Source organism: Staurois parvus, unplaced genomic scaffold (genome assembly GCF_062004578.1).
Source record: "Staurois parvus isolate SC_StPar_1 unplaced genomic scaffold, SC_StPar_1.0 ptg000318l, whole genome shotgun sequence".
Taxonomy (NCBI): Eukaryota; Metazoa; Chordata; class Amphibia; order Anura; family Ranidae; genus Staurois; species Staurois parvus.
The window spans coordinates 5,466,234-5,490,413 of record NW_028318114.1 but is presented as its reverse complement, the minus strand read 5'-3'; the positions used below and the strand labels follow the sequence as shown (position 1 = coordinate 5,490,413).

Here is a 24,180-nt window from a genome sequence, read left to right as displayed (position 1 = left end):
CCTAAGTAACGATTCTGTGGCCCTCATTAACAATTCTGTGTCCCTGAGTAATGGTTCTCTGTCCCTAAGTAACGTTTCTCTGTCCCCAAGTAACGTTTCTGTGGCCCTAACTCTGTCCCTAATACAGAGCGGTCTGCCTCTGTTCAATGACTGGAGGCAAATGAAGAATTCCAAAATGGCCGCTATTTATAGCTCGACCATTACACAGCGCTGGCTGGCTGGCTGGCTGCTGATTGGCTGATGCGATCACATGTCATTAAGGAATGCATTATGGGTCAGCGCGCCTTGTCTGCGCGCCTTCCCAGACATCCCCGCTCCGTCGCCGCACATGTCCGCCGCCATTTTCGGAAAAATTTCGATTCGCGCTTCCGAAGTAGGCTATTTTTCGGATTCGTCGCGAATCGAAATTTTTCCGATAGTCGACTCGAATTCCACTTCGCCTACTTCGATTCGCTCATCTCTAATAAGATGCATTGGAGGGGTAGTCATAAGATACGGTCCCTGAGTAAACTAGAATCAAAGTGGATTTACAATATGCAAACCTATGCCCCTAAAGGTCTTAATATTGAATTCGATTTAAATTGCTTCATTTCAGATTATTAATGTGGTTGTAGTGTGATAATTTTTTAATATTAGAGTATCTGGCGTTAGGTAGGGATTTTTTAGATAGGTACTGGTTTTATTATATGATATTTTATGTGATGGTTTTTATATATGATTTATAGAATATTAAGTTGCATAAAAAACATTGCTGTAATTTTGTAATGGTTGTATACTCAAGTTTTTGGATGTGGTTTATATGGATTTAAAAATATATTTTTATCAGTAGGATAGGGGAGGAGTATTGTAGTTTCAATAAACCATTTATATTTTTGTGTGCATATATATACTGTGTGTATGTGCATAGATATGTGTATAATAAAGTATTTTTATTTATTAAAACATTTTTTTTTATATTTATTATTTATATTTTATTTTCATTTTTATCTTATTTTTATTTATTTATATTTATTTTTAATTTTAGTATAGGAATGATATTCCTTGAATATATGAATTCATATTTCATTTATATATTGGGTTTCTTCTTTTTTATAAAATAAAATATAGTCGTCCTCTTTTTTAATATTAATTTTAATATTTTTGTTTTTTAGCATTACCGTATTTTTCGCTCCATAAGACGCACCTGACCATAAGACGCACCCAGGTTTTAGAGGCGAAAAACAAGAAAAAAAATATTCTGAACCAATGGACTGCAGACACAGTACAAGAGATGACCAGAGACTGCGGACACAGTACAGGGAAAATACCAGGGACACAGTACAGATGACCAGAGACTGCAGACAGTGCAGGGGATGACCAGAGACTGCAGACAGTGCAGGGGATGACCAGAGACTGCAGACAGTGCAGGGGATGACCAGAGACTGCAGACAGTGCAGGGGATGACCAGAGACTGCAGACAGTGCAGGGGATGACCAGAGACTGCTCACCTTTGGGGAGGGAGGGGGAGCGGGTACCTGAATTTGACAGGTAACCGCTCCCACTTCCACGGAGTTGTCTTTCCCTCTTCTTCCCGCGCCGGCTTCTGTGACAGCCGGGTGCCCACTGCGCATGCGCGAGATACGCTGCGCTTTGTGAATGGCCCGGCACCTTCTGGGACCTGTCATGTGTCCCAGAAAACACTGGACCATTCACAAAGCGCAGCGCATGCGCAGTGGGCACCCGGCTGTCACAGAAGCAAGGGCGGGAAGACTGTGCAGCGCTGGAGCAAGGAACAGGTAAGGCCCTGCAGGAGAGAACAGCTGAGCGGCCGGCCCGGTATTCTGACATGGTGGCGGCAGAAATACCAGACCAGCAACTTTATATTCGCTCAATAAGACGCACTGACATTTTCCCCCCTTTTTTTGGGGGAAAAAAAGTGCGTCTTATGGAGCAAAAAATATGGTAATTAGAAATTAGATATCACAGAATGGGGTAGACAATCCTTTTTTAGCTTCATTATTTATTCCTGGTTAAGATTTCTTAGCCTTGATAAGGCTGGGTGGTGTAGATGCTCACTGTGGTCTACTAGAATATGGCCACGGGAGATGTGAGCTGTTTTATGATGCGGGGATGGACCCGCCCTTGGGGAGTTTCCCTCTAGTTGTGCCGGATATTTAAGGGAGGTTCGTCGCTATGTACGCCAGCCCTGAGGAAGTCACATTGTATTGTGACGCAACGCATCGGCCTGACGTAGTGATGCACTTCCGGCGTGGCGGCCATCTTAGTACACCTGTGTACACCCATGCATATTCATCACATCCAAAAGCATAAGGTTGAAGTTGTGATTTCTGCTATCTAATGTGAGTGCGCAATTTACTTGTCATTGTCTGGATATTGGCAATTAAACATACTACACAATGGAGGCATGTGTTTTATGTTTTATATGAGTTACTAGCGCAGTTTTTGATCTTGTCTGGAGAGGAGCCATTATTGGAGTGCTGACCCTTAGAGAGAGTTGTGTATGCAGTGGGAACAAATCTTTGGAGTGACAACCGTCCTGAAGGATCTGAGAGAGGGATCCTTTTAAGCGTTTTGACCCGCAAGGGTCGAAGCTTTAAGGTGAGAGGCTGATCTAGCCGGTGGTTGGATATTTTGTCAACAATCAACCCACTTTCACACAAATATCAGCACGAGTTTTTTATTGGAGTGTGATCATCTATGTGTTTGGACTTTAGAAGCACAGAAATATATAATTTTCATGTGTGTTGTTGCACTGATTTTTTCACATGTATGCACATTGATGTTTAGAGTTCTTCACTGAATGGGGGTATTTATGGATACACGTGTGTATTGATGTACATGTTGGTTTATGTTTATCTGTATATTTCTGTAGATGCACTATTATTTGTTTGGAGTTGAGTATATATTATATATTTACAACAGTTGGAAATATTGATTTAGTTTAAATTTTTAATTTTAATTTTTTTATCACTATCACTGTTTGAAACTTGGTTTGGTTCACCTATCACTGAATATTTATTTGTGAAAATTCCACTTAAAAGGGCACGATATTGGTATTATTATTATATGATATATTATATGATAAGTTATATATTATTATAATTATCATTTGCAACACATATTTGTGGGTTTATACACGTTTTAACATTTTATATGAGTAGCGCTACATTTTATTTATTTATTAGTTCACATGTTCATTGGTATATGATTTAATGTTAGCAGCTTCTCTTGGTTTAGGTGTTTTGTTTGTTTTGAGTGCAGGAGGTTCACACCATTACCCTCATCTTCTATTATGATGTTTTGTAAATCTTTTATTATTTTTCTTATCCCTTCGAGTGCTGGATAGTAGAGGTACACAGTTTTTTGTTTTTTTCTCTTTGTATTGGGGGTTTTCAAGGTCGTATGCTTGTATTGATGGTTTTGTCCTTGTACCCCTTCTTATGGAAGGAGTCTGCTAGTTTTCTGAGATGTTTATTTCTGTCTTCTGGGTCTGAGCATATTCAGTGGTAATTGATGGCCTGGCTGTGTGTGATGACCCATTTGGTGTGGGGGTGGACACTGGAACAGTGGCAATAGTTGCATCTGTCAGTGGGTTTCCTGTATATTAAGATGTACAGCTTGTAATCCCTTATGTATTCTGTGGTGTCTAGGTAGTTGAAATGTGTGTTTGAATAGTCCATTTTTAGTTTGCTTGATGGGTGAATGGTGTTACTCATTGAGTAAAGTTGTTTTACATTTTGTTCACCTATCCATATTATGAAAATGTAATTAATATAGTGATAGTATCTTACATGACTTTTGTATGCTGTTCAGGAATTTGTCCTCCAGGTCAGCCATAAATATGTTTGCATATTGGGGTGCCATTTTACTTCCTATAGCAGTAATAACACTAAAGATAGATATTATTATTGAATTTGCAGTTGTGTATAAATATGAATTTTAAGTGGGGTTCTCAAAACAAAAAAAAAGTAAGCAGCTACAAATACTGTAGCTGCTGCCTTTTAATATAAGGACACTTGCATGTCCAGGTGTCTGGCGATATCCACACCTGAGCCAATTTCCTTAAATCGGCTTTGGCATCTTAACGTAACCCCTTGACGCCGACCGTATGCAAATATGCAGCCTCTCGGTGGCTGGGCCTAGACGCTAAGCGGCCTCATATTTGTGTACTATTTGAAAACTCATAGGTGCTGAGAGCGCAATGCCTGTGCGCTCCCAGCACATATGTCGGTGTCTCACGGAAAGGTCCCGATCGGAACCTTTTCTGATCATGTGACTGCCGTGACAGCGAATCATGACAGTCACATGACCCTAAACCCTTCCCCACCTCCGGAGTGTCTAAATTCCCCTTAAAGGGCCGGGAGGCACCGGCGTGAAGAGGTTAAGGAAACCGGCATTGAAGCCTTTATGCTTCACAACTGGTTTCTTACTGCGCATGCACGAGCTGCATTGTGCTTTGTGATTGGTCCCATAGTCTTCTGTGACCTGTGATGTGTCCCAGAAGCCTGCGGTGAAAGGAGGAGGGGCCAGAGATCGCAAACTCAGCTGGAAGTGGGAGCAGGTACCTGTCAAAACCATGTACCCACTCCCCCCTCCCCTCCAACAATTGTCAAATGTGGCAGTGGAGGGGGTTGGGAGGGGGAAAAATGCTAACAAATGGAACTTCCCCTTTTAGATGGAGTCCCACTTTAATTAGCTGTGTAACATAATTAGTGCTGTATTTGTGTTTTCTTGAAGATGATAAAAATCTGTGACATGCAGAAATCCTATTCTTGTGAGGGATATTACTGTACAGAGATTCTATATTCATAATGACTAAAAGTTAATTTGGTTGTGAGGTTTGAATACAACCATCTTTCAAAGGCAATCTAGATTTTTCATGGTGAGTGTAAAATAAAACCATCATCATGATAACTTTATTGAATGGTTGAGATAATTATGCTGCAATATTATGCTCAACTGTCCATTTTTTAAACACCATGGGACTGCCCCCCCAGGGCAGGTGGGGCTGTGGACATCTCTTCTACCTGGCCATGGCAACAAAACCAGCTGCCTGCCAATAGATTGGTGTGTTGTCTAAAAGCTGAGGACTGTTTCTTGGAAGCTTGATATCCCCCCCTCCCCCAATACATACACTCGATCCAGGATGTCTACTCCATTTTGTCCTTGGTGAGTATCAATCAGTCAGTGAAAAATAAAATTGGTGGTGGAAACACATCAAATTCCAGTTCTGTGATGGTGCTCCCTGTGCATATGACACAAATGCGCACTAACCAGAAGCGTATTTGAAATACGCAATGTATATAAATCTCAAGAAGAAAAATGCGTAATAAAGTGCAAAATTTAGTGCTGATAAAGTGCTAATAATAATGCAATCATCAATATATCAAATTAAATGGCAAAAAAAAAAAAAAAAAAATACAGTAAAATAATATCAATATAGTCAAATAATACTAATATTAAAATAAGTCCACTGTAATATAAATATATGGATTCCTCAGTCCACAGTGAAATATCAGCCGTTGTAGGTGCAATCTGGTCTCCCGTTGTGATAATATGAATAGATTGCCTACTCACCAGAAACCCAGTAATAAACGCATATCTGTATCACATGCATCCTAGGATCTTGAATAAAGACAGCCCGGAAATGAAATCCTCTGATGGACCCTCAGTGGTGAAAGAAAGGATACCGATCTGATCTCCAAGTATTTACTTCATCAAGTCTGCAGCAATACCTAAATCACTGGGGCTGAGACATGGAGGCTCAGTGCCAGATATGGAGAATAAAGGTGCTCATAGTGTAGTATTTAAAACTATAAATTTATTACATTAAAATCTGAGCAGAAATACATACATGAATGACTGCATATAGTATGAAACTGCTATGAGCAGTAAAAGCACCCAAAATCACTGACCAGTATAGTTAGGACACTGGAACTTCTAACCAAGAAAATGGCGCCGCTACATGTGCAGTGGGACATACGGCGACCATTTTTAGCAACCCGGAAATCACCGGCAAAATGGCACCTGCACATGGTCAATATGCCGGTCTACGGCAAAATGGCGCCGGCTGGATTATGCATTTTTCTATCCTATATATAGGGCTAATATGGCGTCCGGCGTGCATGGCATCACCCCTACTGCAGATGTGTGTTTACACGAAACGCGTCTAGGAGGAGCCCCTGCACGCTTTGACGCTACGCCGCCGGATCAGGAGGTCCGGCGGCCCACATTAGATGTATACTGGTCAGTGATTTTGGGTGCTTTTACTGCTCATAGCAGTTTCATACTATATGCAGTCATTCATGTATGTATTTCTGCTCAGATTTTAATGTAATAAATTTATAGTTTTAAATACTATACTATGAGCACCTTTATTCTCCATATCTGGCACTGAGCCTCCATGTCTCAGCCCCAGTGATTTAGGTATTGCTGCAGACTTGATGAAGTAAATACTTGGAGATCAGATCGGTATCCTTTCTTTCACCACTGAGGGTCCATCAGAGGATTTCATTTCCGGGCTGTCTTTATTCAAGATCCTAGGATGCATGTGATACAGATATGCGTTTATTACTGGGTTTCTGGTGAGTAGGCAATCTATTCATATTATCACATTGGGATACCAGATTGCACCTACAACGTCTGATATTTCACTGTGGACTGAGGAATCCAAATATTTATATTACAGTGGACTTATTTTAATATTAGTATTATTTGACTATATTGATATTATGTTACTGTGTTTTTTTTTTTTTTTTTTGCCATTTAATTTGATGTAGCGCTCCTTGTACTTTTGAGTTTATTAGAAAGGTTTGGTGGTTCCTTTTAGTGCATTGTTCGCTTGTCGGATTGCGCTCACTAACTTATATATTTTTTAATCATCAATATATGATGGAATATTAGATCAATGTCCCAAAAAAGTGACAATTAATGCTGATAAATAATGCAATCAACAATAAATGATGTCCCAATAAAGTGACTAATAGTGCTGATAAGTTAAGTGACAAAAATAAGCACTCGGAGGCAGGGGCGGACTGACCATTTGGAAACTCGTGCACTGCCTGAGGGCCCAGGGTCAGTAGGGGGCCCCATGAGATGCCCCTGGTACCTTTTTCATAGGCTTTTTTGAGATTGGGCAAGGACACAGGGGCCCCATGATCCCCTATTGCCCGGGGGGTCAGTAGGAGGCCCCATGAGATGCCCCTGGTACCTTTTTCATAGGTTTTTTTTGAGTTTGGGCAAGGACACAGGGGCCCCATGATCCCCTATTGCCCGGGGGCCCCATGAGTTGTCAGTCCGCCCCTGCTCGGAGGTAGAAGTGCCGCAGCTGTGCCCATTGCTGACATGCAGCCTGGGGAGCCCATCACGCAGGACGGTTGAGGTACTGCAGATGACCCAGAGAAAGGGGATTCCAGACCATGCTGTATACATCCATAAAGGGACCACCGGCTGACCACAGTGTATATCTGTACATGCGTTTTACTATTATGCATCTGGTGAGTGCGTAATCTTACTACTTACCTGGCACATCACCAAATTATTGAACATAGCACGTGGAACACCGATTTTGAGATCATACTTACCTGGCTCTCCACTTTGTCACTTTATGGACATTGAATTGTCCTTTCCGTGCAAATGATAGTGGTTTATTTTTGTCACTTTAATTATCAGCACTATTAGTCACTTTATTGGGACATCATTTATTGATTGCATTATTTATCAGCATTGTCACTTTTTTGGGACATTGATCTAATATTCCATCATATATTGATGATTGCATTATTAGCACTTTATCACGCATTTTTTTTTTAATAATACCAGTATTTCACTAGTGGTTTAAGTTTGTCATAGCGCTGCACCTATTATATATTACAGTGATTTTGGAAGGTTTTTTTGGTTGCCTTTGTGGTGCTATAGCAGCTTTTTGTATTAGCGCTTGCTTTCTTATTTGTGTTTTTACATTCAGTAGATATATACTCTTCAATCAGTAGATGGCAGCATTTATAAGTTCGTAGCTGCACCTATAGTAAGCTCTGTTTTTTTCTCTGAATACAGGTTTCTGTTTCCTTGTTGCAGTGAAGCAGAAAAACACGTGGACTGTGCATTGTCTATAGGGCTGTATACAGATATTCTAACAGGTTATGGGCCCAATCATAGCCTGCTACAGGAAATAAGTACAAGATACAGCAACAGAAAAGAAGACTGCAACAGAATAAAAGAAAATGGTCCATAACACAGCTGCAGCAAGGTTTTTCATTTGCAAATCTGACAAACCAAAACCAGTCCTGGAAATTCAAGATGAAAATGCTATAAACAATTCCTGTAGTGCTCACACACAAATCCTTCATGCAAAAATGAAGATAAAGTAATAAATGACATGTATAACAATACAACAAGACATCTACTCTATATTGTCAGCTACATGTTGCTTCTGGGCTGTGTTGCTTCAATGTCGATAATGCAGTGAAACAATGTGTGCCTAATGACAATGTTTTTTCCTACACGGAAATGCATTTAAAAAACAAACAATTGTAGTGTACGTGTTTGTGCGTTTATGTGCACACACTAACACACACATCACATACACTTAAACTGACCACCATTTTAGCGCTGTGATGGCGTCCTCTGTGTACATGAGGGCACTTCCGTCCCTACTATCACTCTATTCCGGTGAGCGGAGGGTGACTAAAGCTAGTCTAGACACATGCGCTCAGGACTTTTCTTGCACAGCACGCATGCGCAGTACCATCCTATCACCACCCTGAGCACACAGACATTAGTTTCACAGCGTCCTCATGTACACAGAGGACGCCATCATGGCTGGTTTACTGTCCTTCTTCCCTCTCCCTGCATACCGCTTGGTGACTAGTAAGTTCCTCTTTACAGTGATTGCTGGCACATAATATGTATATCATTGTCAAATACTGGGATTGTAATATGACCACTATGAGCGTTATGACCTTCACCAATATACATGTGTCACGCCCCCCCCCCCCTGCCTGATGTCCTTTCCTCCCCCTCCTCCCGACCTTTCAGGCTGCTCACTCTACTTTGATAAACCCCTCCCTCCCCACTTGCAGATTCCTCATGTCCTGCACCAGCCTACATCAAAGGCTGTGCAAGACGGGAGGAAATGGCCCCTGTGGTGCGGGTAGCACCTCTCCTTGGTGAAGCCACTAAGGAGTCGGAGTCGGGCACCCCGCTGGGCATCCACGGTGCCTGGCGGGCACAGCGCAGCCATGAGGCTTCCCATGCTCTGCGCCTGCCGGAGACAAAGGCCGCGCTCCCTGAAGCACGGCCAGACTGAGGGGGGCGTGCCTCATTGCCCAGCAACCCAACGCTGGGCCAGCCATTGCCGGTGCAACCGGGAAGCATCCTGCTCCAGCTTAAGAAGGCCGGAGTGGGACCCAGCACGCTGTTGGTCCCAGCCGTGAGTCGCTGTTGGGAGGTCTGCGCTGAGGCCAGACCCCGCTGAGCACTTTGCTGATCCCTGTGGCTAGGATTAACTGCTATCCGCTGTGTGTGCCAAGAAGTACTCTGCCTGCTACCCGCTGTGTGCCAAGGAGTACTTTACCCGCTATCTGCTGTGTGTGCCAAGGAGTACTTTATCTGCTACCCGCTGTGTCAAGGAGTACCTTTGCCTTCTATCTGCTGTGTGTGCCAAGGAGTACTTTATCTACTACCCGCTGTGTGCTAAGGAGTACCTTTGCCTGCTATCTGCTGTGTGTGCCAAGGAGTACTTTATCTGCTACCCGCTGTGTGCCAAGGAGTACGTTCGCCTGCTATCCGCTGTGTGTGCCAGAGGTGACTTCTGCCTAAACCGTGAGTGCCCATACCCCCCCTGCCTGGACTGTCCGTGAATCTCCCTATTTTCTCTGCCTAGACTGTCCATGAATCTACCCATTTTCCCTGCCTGGACTGCTGTGAATCCCTCCATTACCCTGCCTGGACTGGCCCCATTGAATGCCCAGTTCCCTCTCCGTGCAGCCCCATCCAACACTCATACCTTGTCTGCCTGGATTAATACTTGCTCAGGCCATCGCTACCCAAATTGCCCTATCGTGGGCCAGATTACAAGTATTTTGGGCTCCTCCCCTCTCTTCCCCTTTTTTGGGTACCTGGACGCTACCTTCATACCCTGATTGAGTGCTTTACGTAGTTCAATAAAGCTTTGTGTGTTTACCATCCTCCGTGTGTGTTCTGTTCTGCCTACGCTTCCGTCACAACATGTATATGATCTCTTTAAGACCCTTCATTCGGGTTCCATTTGGCAGGCTCCACTGAGTTGGGGTCTTCCCTACCATTTGGTCCCCTGTTTATAGACCATCCTCTTGTATAGCATTTGAGCTCTGAGGTTCCACTCCTGAAACGCGTTAGCATTTTGCACTACAGGATCCCCGCTACCTGGGACCGTTAATTGTGGCTCTCTCTGTTTTTACACCCATTGGTTTGTATCTATTTGTTTGTATACAATAAATGTCCTTTTTGCCACAGTAATGCACGGGGAGAGTGCGCCCTCTTTTAAGCATTACTACATTCATTAATATGTGTTGGAAAAAAAAGACCAAAATATTAAATTACAAAATATATCTGCAAAGTCTTTACAAAGTTCCTGGAGTAGCAAGTCACTGTAATGCACAGAAAATAAAGCGGTAGTAGAATGAATAAAAGATACCTTTACATTCTGGTTTAGGCTGCCATCCATCACTACTGCACTGACTTATGCTTTCAACTTTGTTATCAGTACTAACAAATCCTTCATTACATTTATATAGGAGGTATGCTCCAACATCAAACGTCTTCTTCTCTGTAATATACTCCCCATTCACCATGTCTGGTGTCTGGCAAATTTCTGAAATTGGAAAAAAATAAACACAAAATATGTGATTACACCTATATAGAAATATTTGCATGATAACCTTCATATGTCACCACAATAACGTGAGGGCAAGGCATTACACTGTTAACATGGTGTAGATTGCAACAATAAAACATCATTTTATTATTTGTCTATGTGTCTGTAAAGTTCATATGTAAATAAGAAGCATGGTTATTAGATGCACATGTAACAGCAATTAGAAACTCACAAATGTGTAATAACAGCCATGGTATTTAGGCATTTTTCAGCGTTCTTCGTGCAATTTTACGTGAATATTTTTGCTCATTTTCATACAGCGTTTTTAGCCATTTTTGAGCATTGGTGTTTTTTTATTAGCCATTAGAGAAAAATAGCATCTGCATCATTTATTGCTAGGTTTTTCTGCTTCAGCCTTTCCATCAGCTTTTATTTCTTTTTTTTATTATTATTATTATTATTATTATTATTAATAATACAATAAATACACAAGTAAATAAAAATAATCATAAATACTCTAATAATAATAATAATAATTAACCCCTAACCTTAACCCTCTAACCCAAAGTATTATTACTACTACTATTATTATTGTTCGTAATAATAATAAATTATTATAAAAAATAAACACCTAAACCTGAACAAAATAAAAACCTCAATAATAAAATTAAATAAATTAATGTAAAATAAATATAAAAATACTTGTAATAATAAGTTAATTAGAATTTATATTTAATTATAATTAACCCATAACTTTAACCCCCTAAAACCTAAAAATTTATAAAATATTTTATTATTAGTAGTATTATTAATAATGTGTTTTTTTTGTTCAGGTGTTTATCAATAATAAATTTCATTTTTTTGAGGTTATGGGTTAATTATTAATCATGATTTTATTTATATGTATTTATTTTACATTTATTTATCCATATATTATTACTATTTTTTTTCATTTGAGCAGAAAATCTATGGGAAAAAAAACATGCCAAAAAATGTGCAAATCTGCCCAATTTGAGCTCCAAAACTTTTTTGAGCTTCAGGGGTTCTGCTTCAGGTGACTTGGAGTGGAGATGCGAACCAGCTCCATAGAGTAAAATTAATTTTTCCCTCCCCCTGAGCGTTTGAGCTTTGAGCTACAAAACACTCAGTTGTGAATAATGCCTTAGAACTGTTCTCTCATGCAACTAAAGTTTGTTAAACGTTTACGTAAGAAGTAAAATTTAAAGTAAATCTGTGCTTTTAATACAGTTGTGGCCAAAATTATTCAACCCCCACTGAAATTGAGTGTTTTGGCCAGTTTGACATTGCTTTTGATCATTCAGTCATCTTGCTTACATTTACATTAAAGAGGCACTTGTAGGTCAGACAAATATAACATAACAGTTATAATGAAATAACCACAAATGTCTTTTCTGTGCTCACAGCATTATCAGTTTTATTCAACCCCCAAGTGACATTCAATCTTAGTACTTAGTACAGCATCCTTTTACAGTTATAACAGCTTTTAAACGTGAAGCATAGCTTGACACAAGTGTCTTGCAGCGATCTACGGGTATCTTCGCCCATTCTTCATGGGCAAAGGCCTCCAGTTCAGTCACATTCTTAGGCTTGCGCACTGCAACTGCTTTCTTTAAGTCCCACCAGAGGTTCTCAATCGGATTTAAGTCTGGTGACTGCGATGGCCACTCCAAAATGTTCCAGCCTTTCCTCTGCAACCATGCTCTAGTGGACTTGGAGGTATGCTTGGGATCATTGTCCTGTTGAAAGGTCCAACGTCTCCCAAGCCTCAGGTGTGTGACGGACTGCATCACGTTTCCATCCAATATCTCCTGGTACTGAAGAGAATTCATGGTACCTTGCACACGCTGAAGCTTCCCTGTACCTGCAGAAGCAAAACAGCCCCAAAGCATGATTGACCCTCCACCATGCTTCACAGTAGGCAAGGTGTTCTTTTCATCATAGGCCTTGTTCTTCCTCCTCCAAACATAGCGTTGATCCATGGGCCCAAACAGTTCTAATTTTGTTTCATCAGTCCACAGAACACTATCCCACAACTTTTGTGGTTTGTCCACATGGCTTTTGGCATACTGCAGTCGACTCTTCTTATTCTTTGGAGACAGCAAGGGGGTACGCCTGGGAGTTCTGGCACGGAGGCCTTCATTACGCAGTGTGCGTCTTATTGTCTGGGCTGAAACTTCTGTACCCACATCTGACAAATCTTTTCTCAGTTCCTCAGCAGTCACACGGGGACTTCTCTCCACTCTACGCTTCAGGTAGCGCACAGCAGTCGAAGTCAGCATCTTCTTTCTGCCACGACCAGGTAGCGTTTCAACAGTGCCCTTTGCCTTGAATTTGCGAATGATGCTTCCTAAGGTGTCTCTTGGTATGTTTAACATCTTTGCAATCTTCTTATAGCCATTGCCCTTCCTGTGAAGAGAAATCACCTCTTCTCTTGTCTTCCTGGACCATTCTCTTGCCTTCACCATGTTTGTAACCACACCAGTAAATGTCTAGAAGGAGCTGAGTATCACAGTCATTTTAAAGCTGCCTAATTGGTGCTTATTATGCTTGATTGCTGCTCGGTGACATCCACAGGTGTTTTCAATACCTGATGGAAAGCACCTGTATGAACCTCTGTTCTTCAGAGTGGTAGTCTTTAAGGGGTTGAATAATTGTGGCAATGAAGAAACCACATAAGAACCATTTACTACTGTATTACATAAACAATTGATGTCATTTTAGTTGCATTTGGGTAGTTACAACGTCCTTGTAGGATTTGATTCTGAATACAATTCCAAATGTACACTATAGTCCCTAAACCCCTTTACAGCATTGGGGGTTGAATAATTTTGGCCACAACTGTATGTATGGTAAAACAGAGCCTAAGAAGTGCCCAGGAAGGTGTATCTTGTACTTCTATATTTGGAGGCCTGCAACAACATATGAAAGTTATAGCATCTACAAAATATGGTATAGATACTGCAATTTACACCATTTTGTTGCTATACAGCGCTGCACTAGTTTAACGGACAATTGCCCGGTCATGCAATATGGTACATAAATGAAATTTATGTCCTTTTTTTCACACAAATAGAGTTTTCTTTTGGTGGTACTTGATCACCTGTGCACTTTTTATTTTTGGCGCCATAAACAGAAAAAAGTTTGAAGAAAAAAATTTTTTTTTGAAAAACATTCTGATTTTGGTCATAAAAAATATCCAAAAAAACAAAAATTTTGGCATAAATTTAGGCCAAAATGTATTCTGCTACATATTTTTGGTTAAAAAAAATTCACACTAAGTGTATATTTATTGCTTTGTGTGAAAGTTATAGCGTCTACAAACTATGCTATGGATAATGGAATTTACAAAGCTTTTACTTTCTGACTGCCCATCACATTTCTTGAGGTGCTAAAATACCAGGATAGTACAAACACCCTCAAATGACCCCTTTTTGGAAAGTAGACACGCTAAGCTATCTGCTGAGAGGCATATTGAGTCCATGGAAGATTTATTTTTTTTCCCACAAGTTTCTGGAAATTGACAAAAACATTTTTTTTTGTTTACACAAAGTTGTCATTTAAATGATTTATTTCTCACACAAGCCATGGGTATATGTGGAATTATTCCCCATAATATGTTCTGCTATGGAGGTACCACATGTGAGAGACGTTTTGGCAGTCTAGCCAAGTACAGGACTCCAAAATCCAAGAAGCACCTTCAGGTTTTTAAAGGGCTTTATTTCCTCATTACACTTCCAGACTACCTATCAGTTTTGGAGGCCCTGAAATGCCAGGATAGCTCCTAGAAAATGTATAATATATAGGGTGCGCTTGTTGGAGCCCAACCTCTGTAGCTGTAAGATAAAGGTGCCAGATGGATATCAGGGATGGATGGATGGGAGCAGTAACACTGAGGCAGCTCTTCTTAGAGTGGAAGCAAAGCTCTAATGCAGTAACAAGAAAGAGAGTAAGGCACCTCTAAGTGCAGTATTGACAATTTATTCAGTAAACAATGGAAAATTTGCACTTACAAGATAAAGGGTAAAAAAGACTCATTGTGTGGAAATTAGATCCAGGAGGGACATCCAGCCGTCCAGCAGCAAACTATGCCTATAGGATCAGGAAGTAGAGTCCAGGATGTGCACTTAGAGGCGCCTTCCTCTCTTTTTCAGGATAGCACCTAACCCACCCAAATGACCCCTTTTTGGAAAGTAGACATCCCAAGAAATTTGATAAGAAGCATGGTAAGTAGTTTGCAGATCTCATTTGTTGCCACAAGTTTTTGGAAAATGAAAAAAAAAAAAAGCAAAAACATATTTTTTCTATTTTTTTTTATTTTTCAAAACCTTGTGAGAAAAAATGAGATCTGCAACTTGGAGTCCTTTTGGAGTCCTGTACTTGGCTAGACTGCCAAAACGTCTCTCACATGTGGTACCTCCATAGCAGAACATATTATGGGGAGCAATTCCACATATACCCATGGCATGTGTGAGCAGTAAATCACTTGAATGACAATTTTGTGTAAAAAAAAAAAAGTTTGTCATTTTCCAAAAACTCGTGGTAAAAAAATAAATTATTCTATTGGATTCAACATGCCTCTCAGCAAATAGTTTGGGGTGTCTACTTTCCAAAATGGGGTTGTTGTAAGGGGTGGGGGCATTTTATGCCCACCATTAGAAGTTTATGTCACACATTATTCACTCTTCTAACCACCTGAAAACCAAGCCTTTTCAGACACTTTTTGTTCACATGAAAAAAAATAGGTATTTTTTGCTAGGAAATTAATTTAAACCTCCAAACATTATAGACACCCTAGTGAATAAAATGGTGGGTACTACAATTTTTTTTATGGCACATTGTACTTGAGCAGCAATTTTTCAAAAGCAAATTAAAACAAATTATTTGCTAAAATATAAAGGTATCCCAAGTAAATAGATACCAAACATGACATGCTTTAAAACTGCGTGTGCCCTGTGCAATGGTGACAAACTGCATACATTTTTAATATCCATAGGCAATGCTTTAAAAGCTACCATTTTAGGTTTACAGAGGAGGTCTAGTGAATTACTAGAATTACTGCCCTTGATCTGACGTTCACGGAGATACCTCACATGCATGGTGCAACCGCTGTTTACATACCGGAACAGGGTCAACACTTGTGCACACAGGTGTGCACACATGGGAGGGGCGAGTTTTTTATTTTATTTTATTTTTTTTTAAGTTATTTTGATTTTTAAAATTTTTTTACACTGTACCTTTCATTTTATCATCACTTTTAATGCTATCACAGGGAATGCAAATATCCCCTATAACTTCAATGGGCATTGTCATACATTCTTTTTTCAGAAATATGGGGTCTATCAGACTCTGGATATCTCCTCTGCCCTTACATTATCTAATCAAACCAAAATCGGTGTGATCAGATGCTTTCCCAATCTACAAATGTTTATATTCTGCGAAACTGAAGTGATGAAATGCTCGTAGCTTCCAAATTCTTAGACTATAGAGATGATTGGCACCACTCTGGTCTCCAATTGGCTCTATGGTCAGCTGGCAGAAACACCGGCTGCATTCTCAGGTTTTGCCGATGGCACGGGACTGCCCGAGAAGGCCGTGGAAGGCAGTGTGGGAGGGGGGGCACCATCTCCCGCTGCTTGTAAAAGCAATCCTGCAGCTAGACACTAGGATTACTTTTACATAAAAGCCGATCGCCGGCTGAAAACAATTATACCAGAACAGTGCCTGCAGCTGTAGGCATCAACCTGGTATAGCCATTCAAAGTCCAGTGATGTACCAGTACATCGCTGATCCTTGTTGGTTATATATGCTATGTTCTTTTTTTTGTATGCAGCCTGTGGGCTTAATGAAAAAAAAGAGAAGAAATCTCTGCCAAAAAAAGTGTGTGGTATGCCCACTATTAGAATATACTGCCCTGCATCCACCGACTTCTAATGGTGGGCACACATTAGGTCACACTTTGCCACAAGCACCAGTTACAAGATTGAACAAATGTCTAAATAGTGGCACGCTTGAATACAAGTTGTCCACGTATAAGTGGTACCCCATATGGAAAAAGGATGACACCAAGTCCCAAACTATCTTGCCACTGCTCCCCATGTAGTCTGGTCATCCGGGGAGCTCCACGTGACTCTTTTCCCTCGTAAAAACCAAAACTTATAAGTATAGCCTGTTGCCCTTTCACAGGTCTTCTACATCTTGACCCCATATCTGGCACGCTTGCTGGGGAGAAATTGTTTGAATGCAAGGCAGCCAGAAAAATTAATCAGAGACTCATCAACACAGATGTTTTGCTGGGGAGTATAGACATCTGCAAATTTTAGGTTAAGGTGATTCATAAGGGGCTGAATTTTGTGGAGATGGTCAAATTCAGGGTCACCTCGAGGACTGCAGAATATATTGTTGTTGAAATGCATAAAACACATTATATTCTCATATCTATGCCTGACCATGGCAGCAGAGAACACGGCATATGATGAATCGGGTCTGTGGACCAATCCAACCACAATTCATTTTTTTTAGTAATGCCCATGTTGAGGGTTAGGCCCCCAAAAAAATTTAAATTCGAAAACCGTAATTAGTTTCCATGCGACTGGTCTGGCAAGGTTTGAATTTGGGTTGGCAGCGATAAATTGTTGTGCATATAAATTGCTTTGATCCACAATCAACGCATACAGATATTCCGTGAAAAACAGCTAAAAAAATCCAGGGGAGGAGTTAAATTTTCTATTTCCACCTGAATTCTGGGTTGGGCAGTGAATGGGGGAAGTACGGGTGCTGCAGAATTTGTGGGCTGTCAATCGGGATTTGCAAACACATCCGGAGGGATACTAGGGGCTCTACAGGCCTGTGTGTGAATTTTTGGTGGTTGCAGGACAATACTTGTGCTCGCCACCACACCAGCTTGTACTACACTTATGGGACTCACCATGGCGCCAAGTCATACTGCAGTGCTGGTATTATTATTAAGAATTTATATAGCACCAACAGTTTGCTCAGCGCTACAATATAACAGGAGACAATACAAAACAATACAGTTCAATACAAGAGTGTTAGGAGGGCCTGATCCTCAGAGCTTACAATCTAAGAGATATGTGAAAGACCAGGATGTACTAGGCCACTAGTACTCGCCAGTTCACCAAAAGGTAGCGCAGCACTAGTACTGGCACTCTGCTGCATATGAGAGTCATCAAAATTTACTGACAAGTGCTAACAGAGATCAGGCCTGATTCTGCCAACACTGCGTTTTTGTGTGCAATGTATCAAGTGACAGTTACCTACTGACACTGCACTTGCTGGGGGAGAAGGGGGGGGTAAGCGTAGGGGCTAAACGCAGGTGCTGGCAGCTGCTGGGGCTGATCCTAATAACGCTTTTTGGGGACACTATACTAATGTGAATGCTGGTATAGTGCTGATCTGATCAAAGATATTGATCCGTTCAGACAGTATACTAGCAATGGAGGTTTATTGTGCATGAGCGTGTTCCTGGCAATCAAGGGGTTAAATTTGATGACTGGTGTACTGACAGGCAATCTGATGTTATCTGGGAGGGGCGTGAACACCGCGGGAGCGCGACTCACGTATATATATGTGATTTTGTGCACCCATGCCACCCTGTAGCAGTATTTCTGCTATAGGGCGGTCAGGAAGCGGTTACAGAAGCTAAGTTTGTATTACGTCACTGCGTTACTTTAACTGACAATTGTGCGGTCATGCAACACTGCACCCAAATTAAATTTGCGTCCTTTTTTCCCAGAAATTGAGCTTTCTTTCAGTGGTATTTGATCGCCTTTGCGTTTTTTATTTTTTGCACTAAAAAAAAAAGGCTGACAATTTTTAGAAAAAAAACCCCAATATTTTGGACTTTTTGCTTTAAAACGTCCAGTAAAAAAATTTTAAAATCAAATTCCGTCATAAATTTCAGCCAAAATGTATTCTGCAACGTCTTTGCTAAAAAAAATCCCAATACGTGTAAATTAATTGGTTTACGTGAAAGTTATAGCATTTACAAATGACGGTATAGATACTGGATTTTTAATTTTTTTATATTAATAGCGGCGATCAGCGACTTATGGCGGCGATCAGCAACTTATGGCGGGACTTCGGCGGACATTCTGACACTGGGGGGGAACTGACTTGGGGTCACTGACATCCCCAGTGACACCAATACAGTGATCAGTGCAAAAAAACAAAAACCACCGACACTGTACTAATAGCACTGGGGAGGAAGGGGTTAACTTTTTTAGGCAAAGGGTTAACTGTGTGAGGGGAGTGTTTTATTAGTGGGCAGGGGTGTGTGTTTCACTGTTGCACTGTGTCCCGGAAAGCTAATCTCTGCTCTCCGTGACAGTGTGCTGGGAACTGACAGGGAGCAGAGCTGCATTGAAAACAATGCAGCTGTGCTCTGTGTCACTGTTTACCGGCAATCGCTGGGATCCAGCGGGTAATGACCGGCCAGGACCCAGTGGTTGACACCCGTGGCCGCGTTCGGCGGCGCAGGTAGGGCGGTTGCGTGCCCCCTAAATGACATGCAAAATGACGTTTATAAATGTGATGTTGCGCAGCGGTGCCACCCTGCCACAGTATATGTACTGTGGCTGGCTGGCAACTGGTTAATTAAGTTATTTGCTGTAACGGCTGGAGGCACTGCGTTATTTTATACGGGAGTCAGACACAGCCCAATTTATTTATAATTAATTCTCTCAAAAGCACCACAGGTATTGACAGTTTATTTAGCAGTAGAGTGTGCAGGAGCTTAGTGATCAGATAACAGTCTATGTAGATCAGAGCTGTAGTACTGAAAACATGGGGCCTGGATTCTGTAAAGCTCACCATACATGATACAATCGGATTGCCTAATTGGATACATGGTGTGTCCTCCTATTATATAGTTTTGGTAAATCTAAAGGAGATCGCACAGAGATTGTACAATCAAATTATACAGTGTATGGCAACCTTTTTACACTTAAAATCAACTAGTTGCGCTTTCAGTGCCATTCATTGTTAATGGCACACCAAACAGACGCAAACCCACAATTTGCTGTGTGAAAAAACAAGTGACAAATTCTGCAAAACTCACAGTAAAAAAACGTGCAACCTACAAGATGCCAAAATGTCTCATGAGCTACTTTGCCACGTGAAGCGCAGCCCATTGAAATCAATGGGCTGTCCTATGCATGTTACAGGAAAAATTAGCCAAAAAACATGCGTTCCCAATATGCTTTACACAAGAACAATGAGACTTTATTCACATCTTTGTGTTTCTGAACACAAGGAAAATTGCACAAAAAATGCATGCTTTGCTGTGCATTTCAGAGATGTGAATGGGTGTGTGTCTCCAGCCACTCACTCTTATGTACTTGTATAAAACTGGCCATACACTATGCAATCTGATTGTACAATCTCCTTTAGATCTACCATCAACTAGAAAGTGCAAGGGTCTGCCGTTGCATTTGCTCCTTGCTGCAAAGGCCAGTTATAGATTGGGGTGGTTGCCATTTGTTTGTACTGTTGGTGAATTAGTGAGGGGATGTCCCTATACCTTTAAGGAGGGGTGGGATCCCTTCAGACATATCTGCCCTCAATCTATCCATTATTATATATGTGCTCCAGCTTTGGAGACTCAAAATGTATAGAGTTAGGACTGCAGACATTGGGGTGCCTCTGCAGCTTATGCATGTATTTGAAAATGTGTGCACACTAAACCTCTTGTTTTAATGTTAATTGTTAGACAGGGTAATTTGATTTGTTGCAGGCTGAGCTGGGAATTTTTATTTGTTTTTGTTTTTTTTACATGAGTTGCCCTTCCTTGTACTCCTTGCTGCAAAGGCCAGTTATAGGTTGGGGTGGCTGCCATTTGTTTGTACTCCTTTGAGGCAGTGCCCCTTGTCCAGTTTCATTCCAGACCCCTCCAACAAATGTCTTAAGGACATGAAACAGCAGGATACAGCTGTTGGATTCCTCTGTCATTAAACCCCAGCACAAGAGTGAAACGTGTGGCTCTCTTTTCTACACTGAAACAGTATAGCCCAGTGGTGGTATGTTTACAAGAAACCCATCTGCAATCCCATACGTTGTCGGCTCTCCGACACCATCTTTTTGAGACACAGTTTCACTTCACTCATACTGACTACTCGGGTAAGGGGGGAGTAATGTTTTGGTTTCTAGTGTGGTACCCTTTCATCTTTTGCAAACCTGCATAGATGGCCAGGGTAGATATGTTTTCTATTATGTAAATTAGCTGGACTCACCTGCATTATTGCAAATATATATGTCCCTCTACCTTTCTTTGCGGAGCATCTGAAATGCTTGACCCAATTTATAGCTCTATATCACAACATCCCAATCTAGATGCTTGGAAATTTCAATAATTTCTTAGACCACACTATTGATAAATTCTCCTCTTCCAGCAGCCGTGCTGCTGCCTCTGGCGGTCCTACTCCATTTGCTAGACTGATTGGCATGTGAGATGCGTGGAGGGACAGGTTTCCTGATAAGAAGCATTACTCCTGTTATTCAGCTACACAAATACCGGCTTATCCGGCATAGATTTGTGTTTATGCAATTCTCCTGCTCTGCCCATGGTGACTACCATTGACTATGCTCCATGCAATATCTCTGATCATTTGCTCCTTAGAGTGGTTATTTCCCAGAGCCCTCATCAATCTAAATTGAAGGTTAACCCTCTTTGGCTTACCCTTGTCTCAAATGATTATCCCATTCTCTAAGCACTCCAAGTCTTCCTCCAATATAATATAGGCACGGCAGCCCCTGGGGTGGTATGGGACACCCTGAAAGCCCATCTCCGGGGTCTTATTATTAAACATATTTCCCATATCAAAACTACCTCTAAAGAATGGGAAACCTTTGTGCTTAATGCAGCTAGAAAAGCAGAGGAATGTAGCAAACCCTACTGCTGTATCTGAATATGCATGGTTAGAGGCTCAAACTTTGTACTAGCAAGTTTCCCTGACAGCTGCTGAGAGCAAGCATTTTTTTTAAACAGCAACGCTACTTTGGTGAGGGGGAATACACAGGTCATTTACTGGTGGTAATAGCCTGTTCTCAGCAAAGTATGTCTTCTATAGACACCGTACAAAACATTGCAGGTGAGCTGGCACACATGACCAAGATCAGATTTCATCTGTATATTCCTTGGAGGTGAACCCCTTTGGAGGAAGCCTTAAATCAATTTTTGCATCAATGCTCCCTCCCAACATTTTGGGATTTTAAAATTTTGAACGCACCCATTACACTGGAGGAACTTTCTTTAGCAGCCACTAAAATGGTCAATAGCAAATCCCCAGGCACTGATGGTCTCCCAGTGGAGATATAGAAGAAATATAGTGAATCCCTTTTGCCATCCCTCCTAGATATAGTACATTAAATGCTCCTGCTCAGTGTGGCCATTTTCCCACCTCCATGAGTAAGGCTGATAGTGGTAATTTCTAATCCAGGCAAGGATCTAATGCAGCCTGACTCCTACAGGCCTATTTCCTTGCTAAATACCGATGCCAAACTGCTTGCAGGGATTACCTTAGAGGAAATGAATCTGACTTTAAAAAAATATGGCTAAAGGAAGGAGCCCCAGCCCGGACAGATATACTGTAGTTTATTACAAAAAATTTAGAGATCTTTTAGTCCCTAAAATGTGCAATTATATGAACACAATAGGGGAGGGGCTGGAAATGAGAGAAGAGTCATTGCAGGTTCATATAAAGGGAAAAGAGGGAAAGGTAGCCTACAGTGTGCCAGTTACAGGCCTATATCCCTACTAAATACCAACACTAAACTATAGGCTAAGGTACTGGCAACCAGATTAAAGGATTTGATGGCAGAGTGGATACACCTGGACCAGGTAGGATTCACCCCTGGAAGAGAAGGTAGGGACAATGGCCTGAGATCATTTCTCCTCCTACAAAAGGTTAAAAGAGAAATTGTTAACATAATTCCTGTCAATAGATGCCGAAAAGGCTTTTGACAGGGTTATTTGGGGCTTTATAATGGATACGCTTAAGGAATTAGGTTTGGGGCCTAAAATGTTGAAGTGGATAAAAAGGGCTTTATAGTGCCCCCTCAGCGCCGGTTAAGGTCAATGGATTCCTCTCAGTGCTTTCAAATGTATAACGGAATCAAACAGGGTTGCCCCTTTTCTCCCGTTTTGTTGGTTATATCCTTGGAACTTGTCCTGGCGAGGGTAAGGAAGTGTGTGGATATAGCAGGAATAAAGATTGGAGAAATGGAACATAAATTGGCAGCATACATGGACGATATGTCGTTTTATATAGTAAACCCTAGAATAACGTTACGCAATTTAATGAAATTATTAAAACAGTACAGGCAGCTATCAAATCTGAATCCGGCAAAGTCAGAGATCTTAAATATTAACATACCAAAAGCTGAGAGGGAAAGTTTACAAAAGATTTTCCATTTACATGGAGGGAAAAGGAAATAGGCTACTTAGGAATAAAATGAACTCCTTCAATAAAAGCTTTGTACCAGGCAAATTACTTTCCATTAGTACGAAATAAAAAGAAGAACTGAGGAGGTTGCCAAAAGGTGTTGGTTCCTGGATAGGCCCTATAAACTTAGTAAAGATGGTGATAGTACCAAAAATCTTTTATAGGTTTCACATGCTTCCAGTACATATACCAGGATCCTTTTTTGGGATAGTAAAGAAGATACTTACGTTTATCTGGGCAAATAAGAAACCGAGAATTAGGCATGAGACACTGTGTAGGGCAAAAGGTAATGGGGATTGCACACTTTTTTCAAATTAGATGAGTGGTGGTTTGGTCAATTAGACCACTTTGTTTCAACACTCCCACAACCATTGAGGATGTAGGAGGATCAGTACCCATTTGAAAAACTATTGAACATAACCATAGCCCCTAAACAGGGCACTTCTAAGATTTACAAAATTCTTATGGATATGGAGGGTACTGATTCCCCACAGTTCTTAGAAAAATGGGAGCGGGAGCTGGGATCAAAGTTAAACTAGCAACAGAGGAATAGTATATTTAAATTAGCACAACATACATAAGCACGGTTGAAAATAATTATAAATGCATGGTTAGATGGTATATTACACCGAATAAAGCACATAATCAAGTAGATATTTCACCTTCGTGTTGGAGAGAATGTGGGGAAAAGGGTATGATGGAACATATATGGTGGGAATGCCTGAAAATACAAGATTATTGGGAGGGAATATTGCAATATATCCAGGAAATATGTGGGATTACTGTACAGAGAGATCTGTGGACTTGTTTATATTATAAATTTGAACCTTTGGTAAAACTACATAA

General features: G+C 41.0%; 1 protein-coding gene across 1 annotated transcript in view; it reads right to left on the bottom strand.

The window, feature by feature from the left end:
• Positions 1–24,180, bottom strand: part of CFH (complement factor H) — a 324,533-nt gene that overhangs the window by 107,172 nt on the left and 193,181 nt on the right. Inside the window, exon 10 of the mRNA XM_089683641.1 lies at positions 10,676–10,852. Coding sequence (XP_089539767.1) covers positions 10,676–10,852 — 177 coding nt within the window. The remainder of the gene's footprint in view (positions 1–10,675; positions 10,853–24,180) is intronic.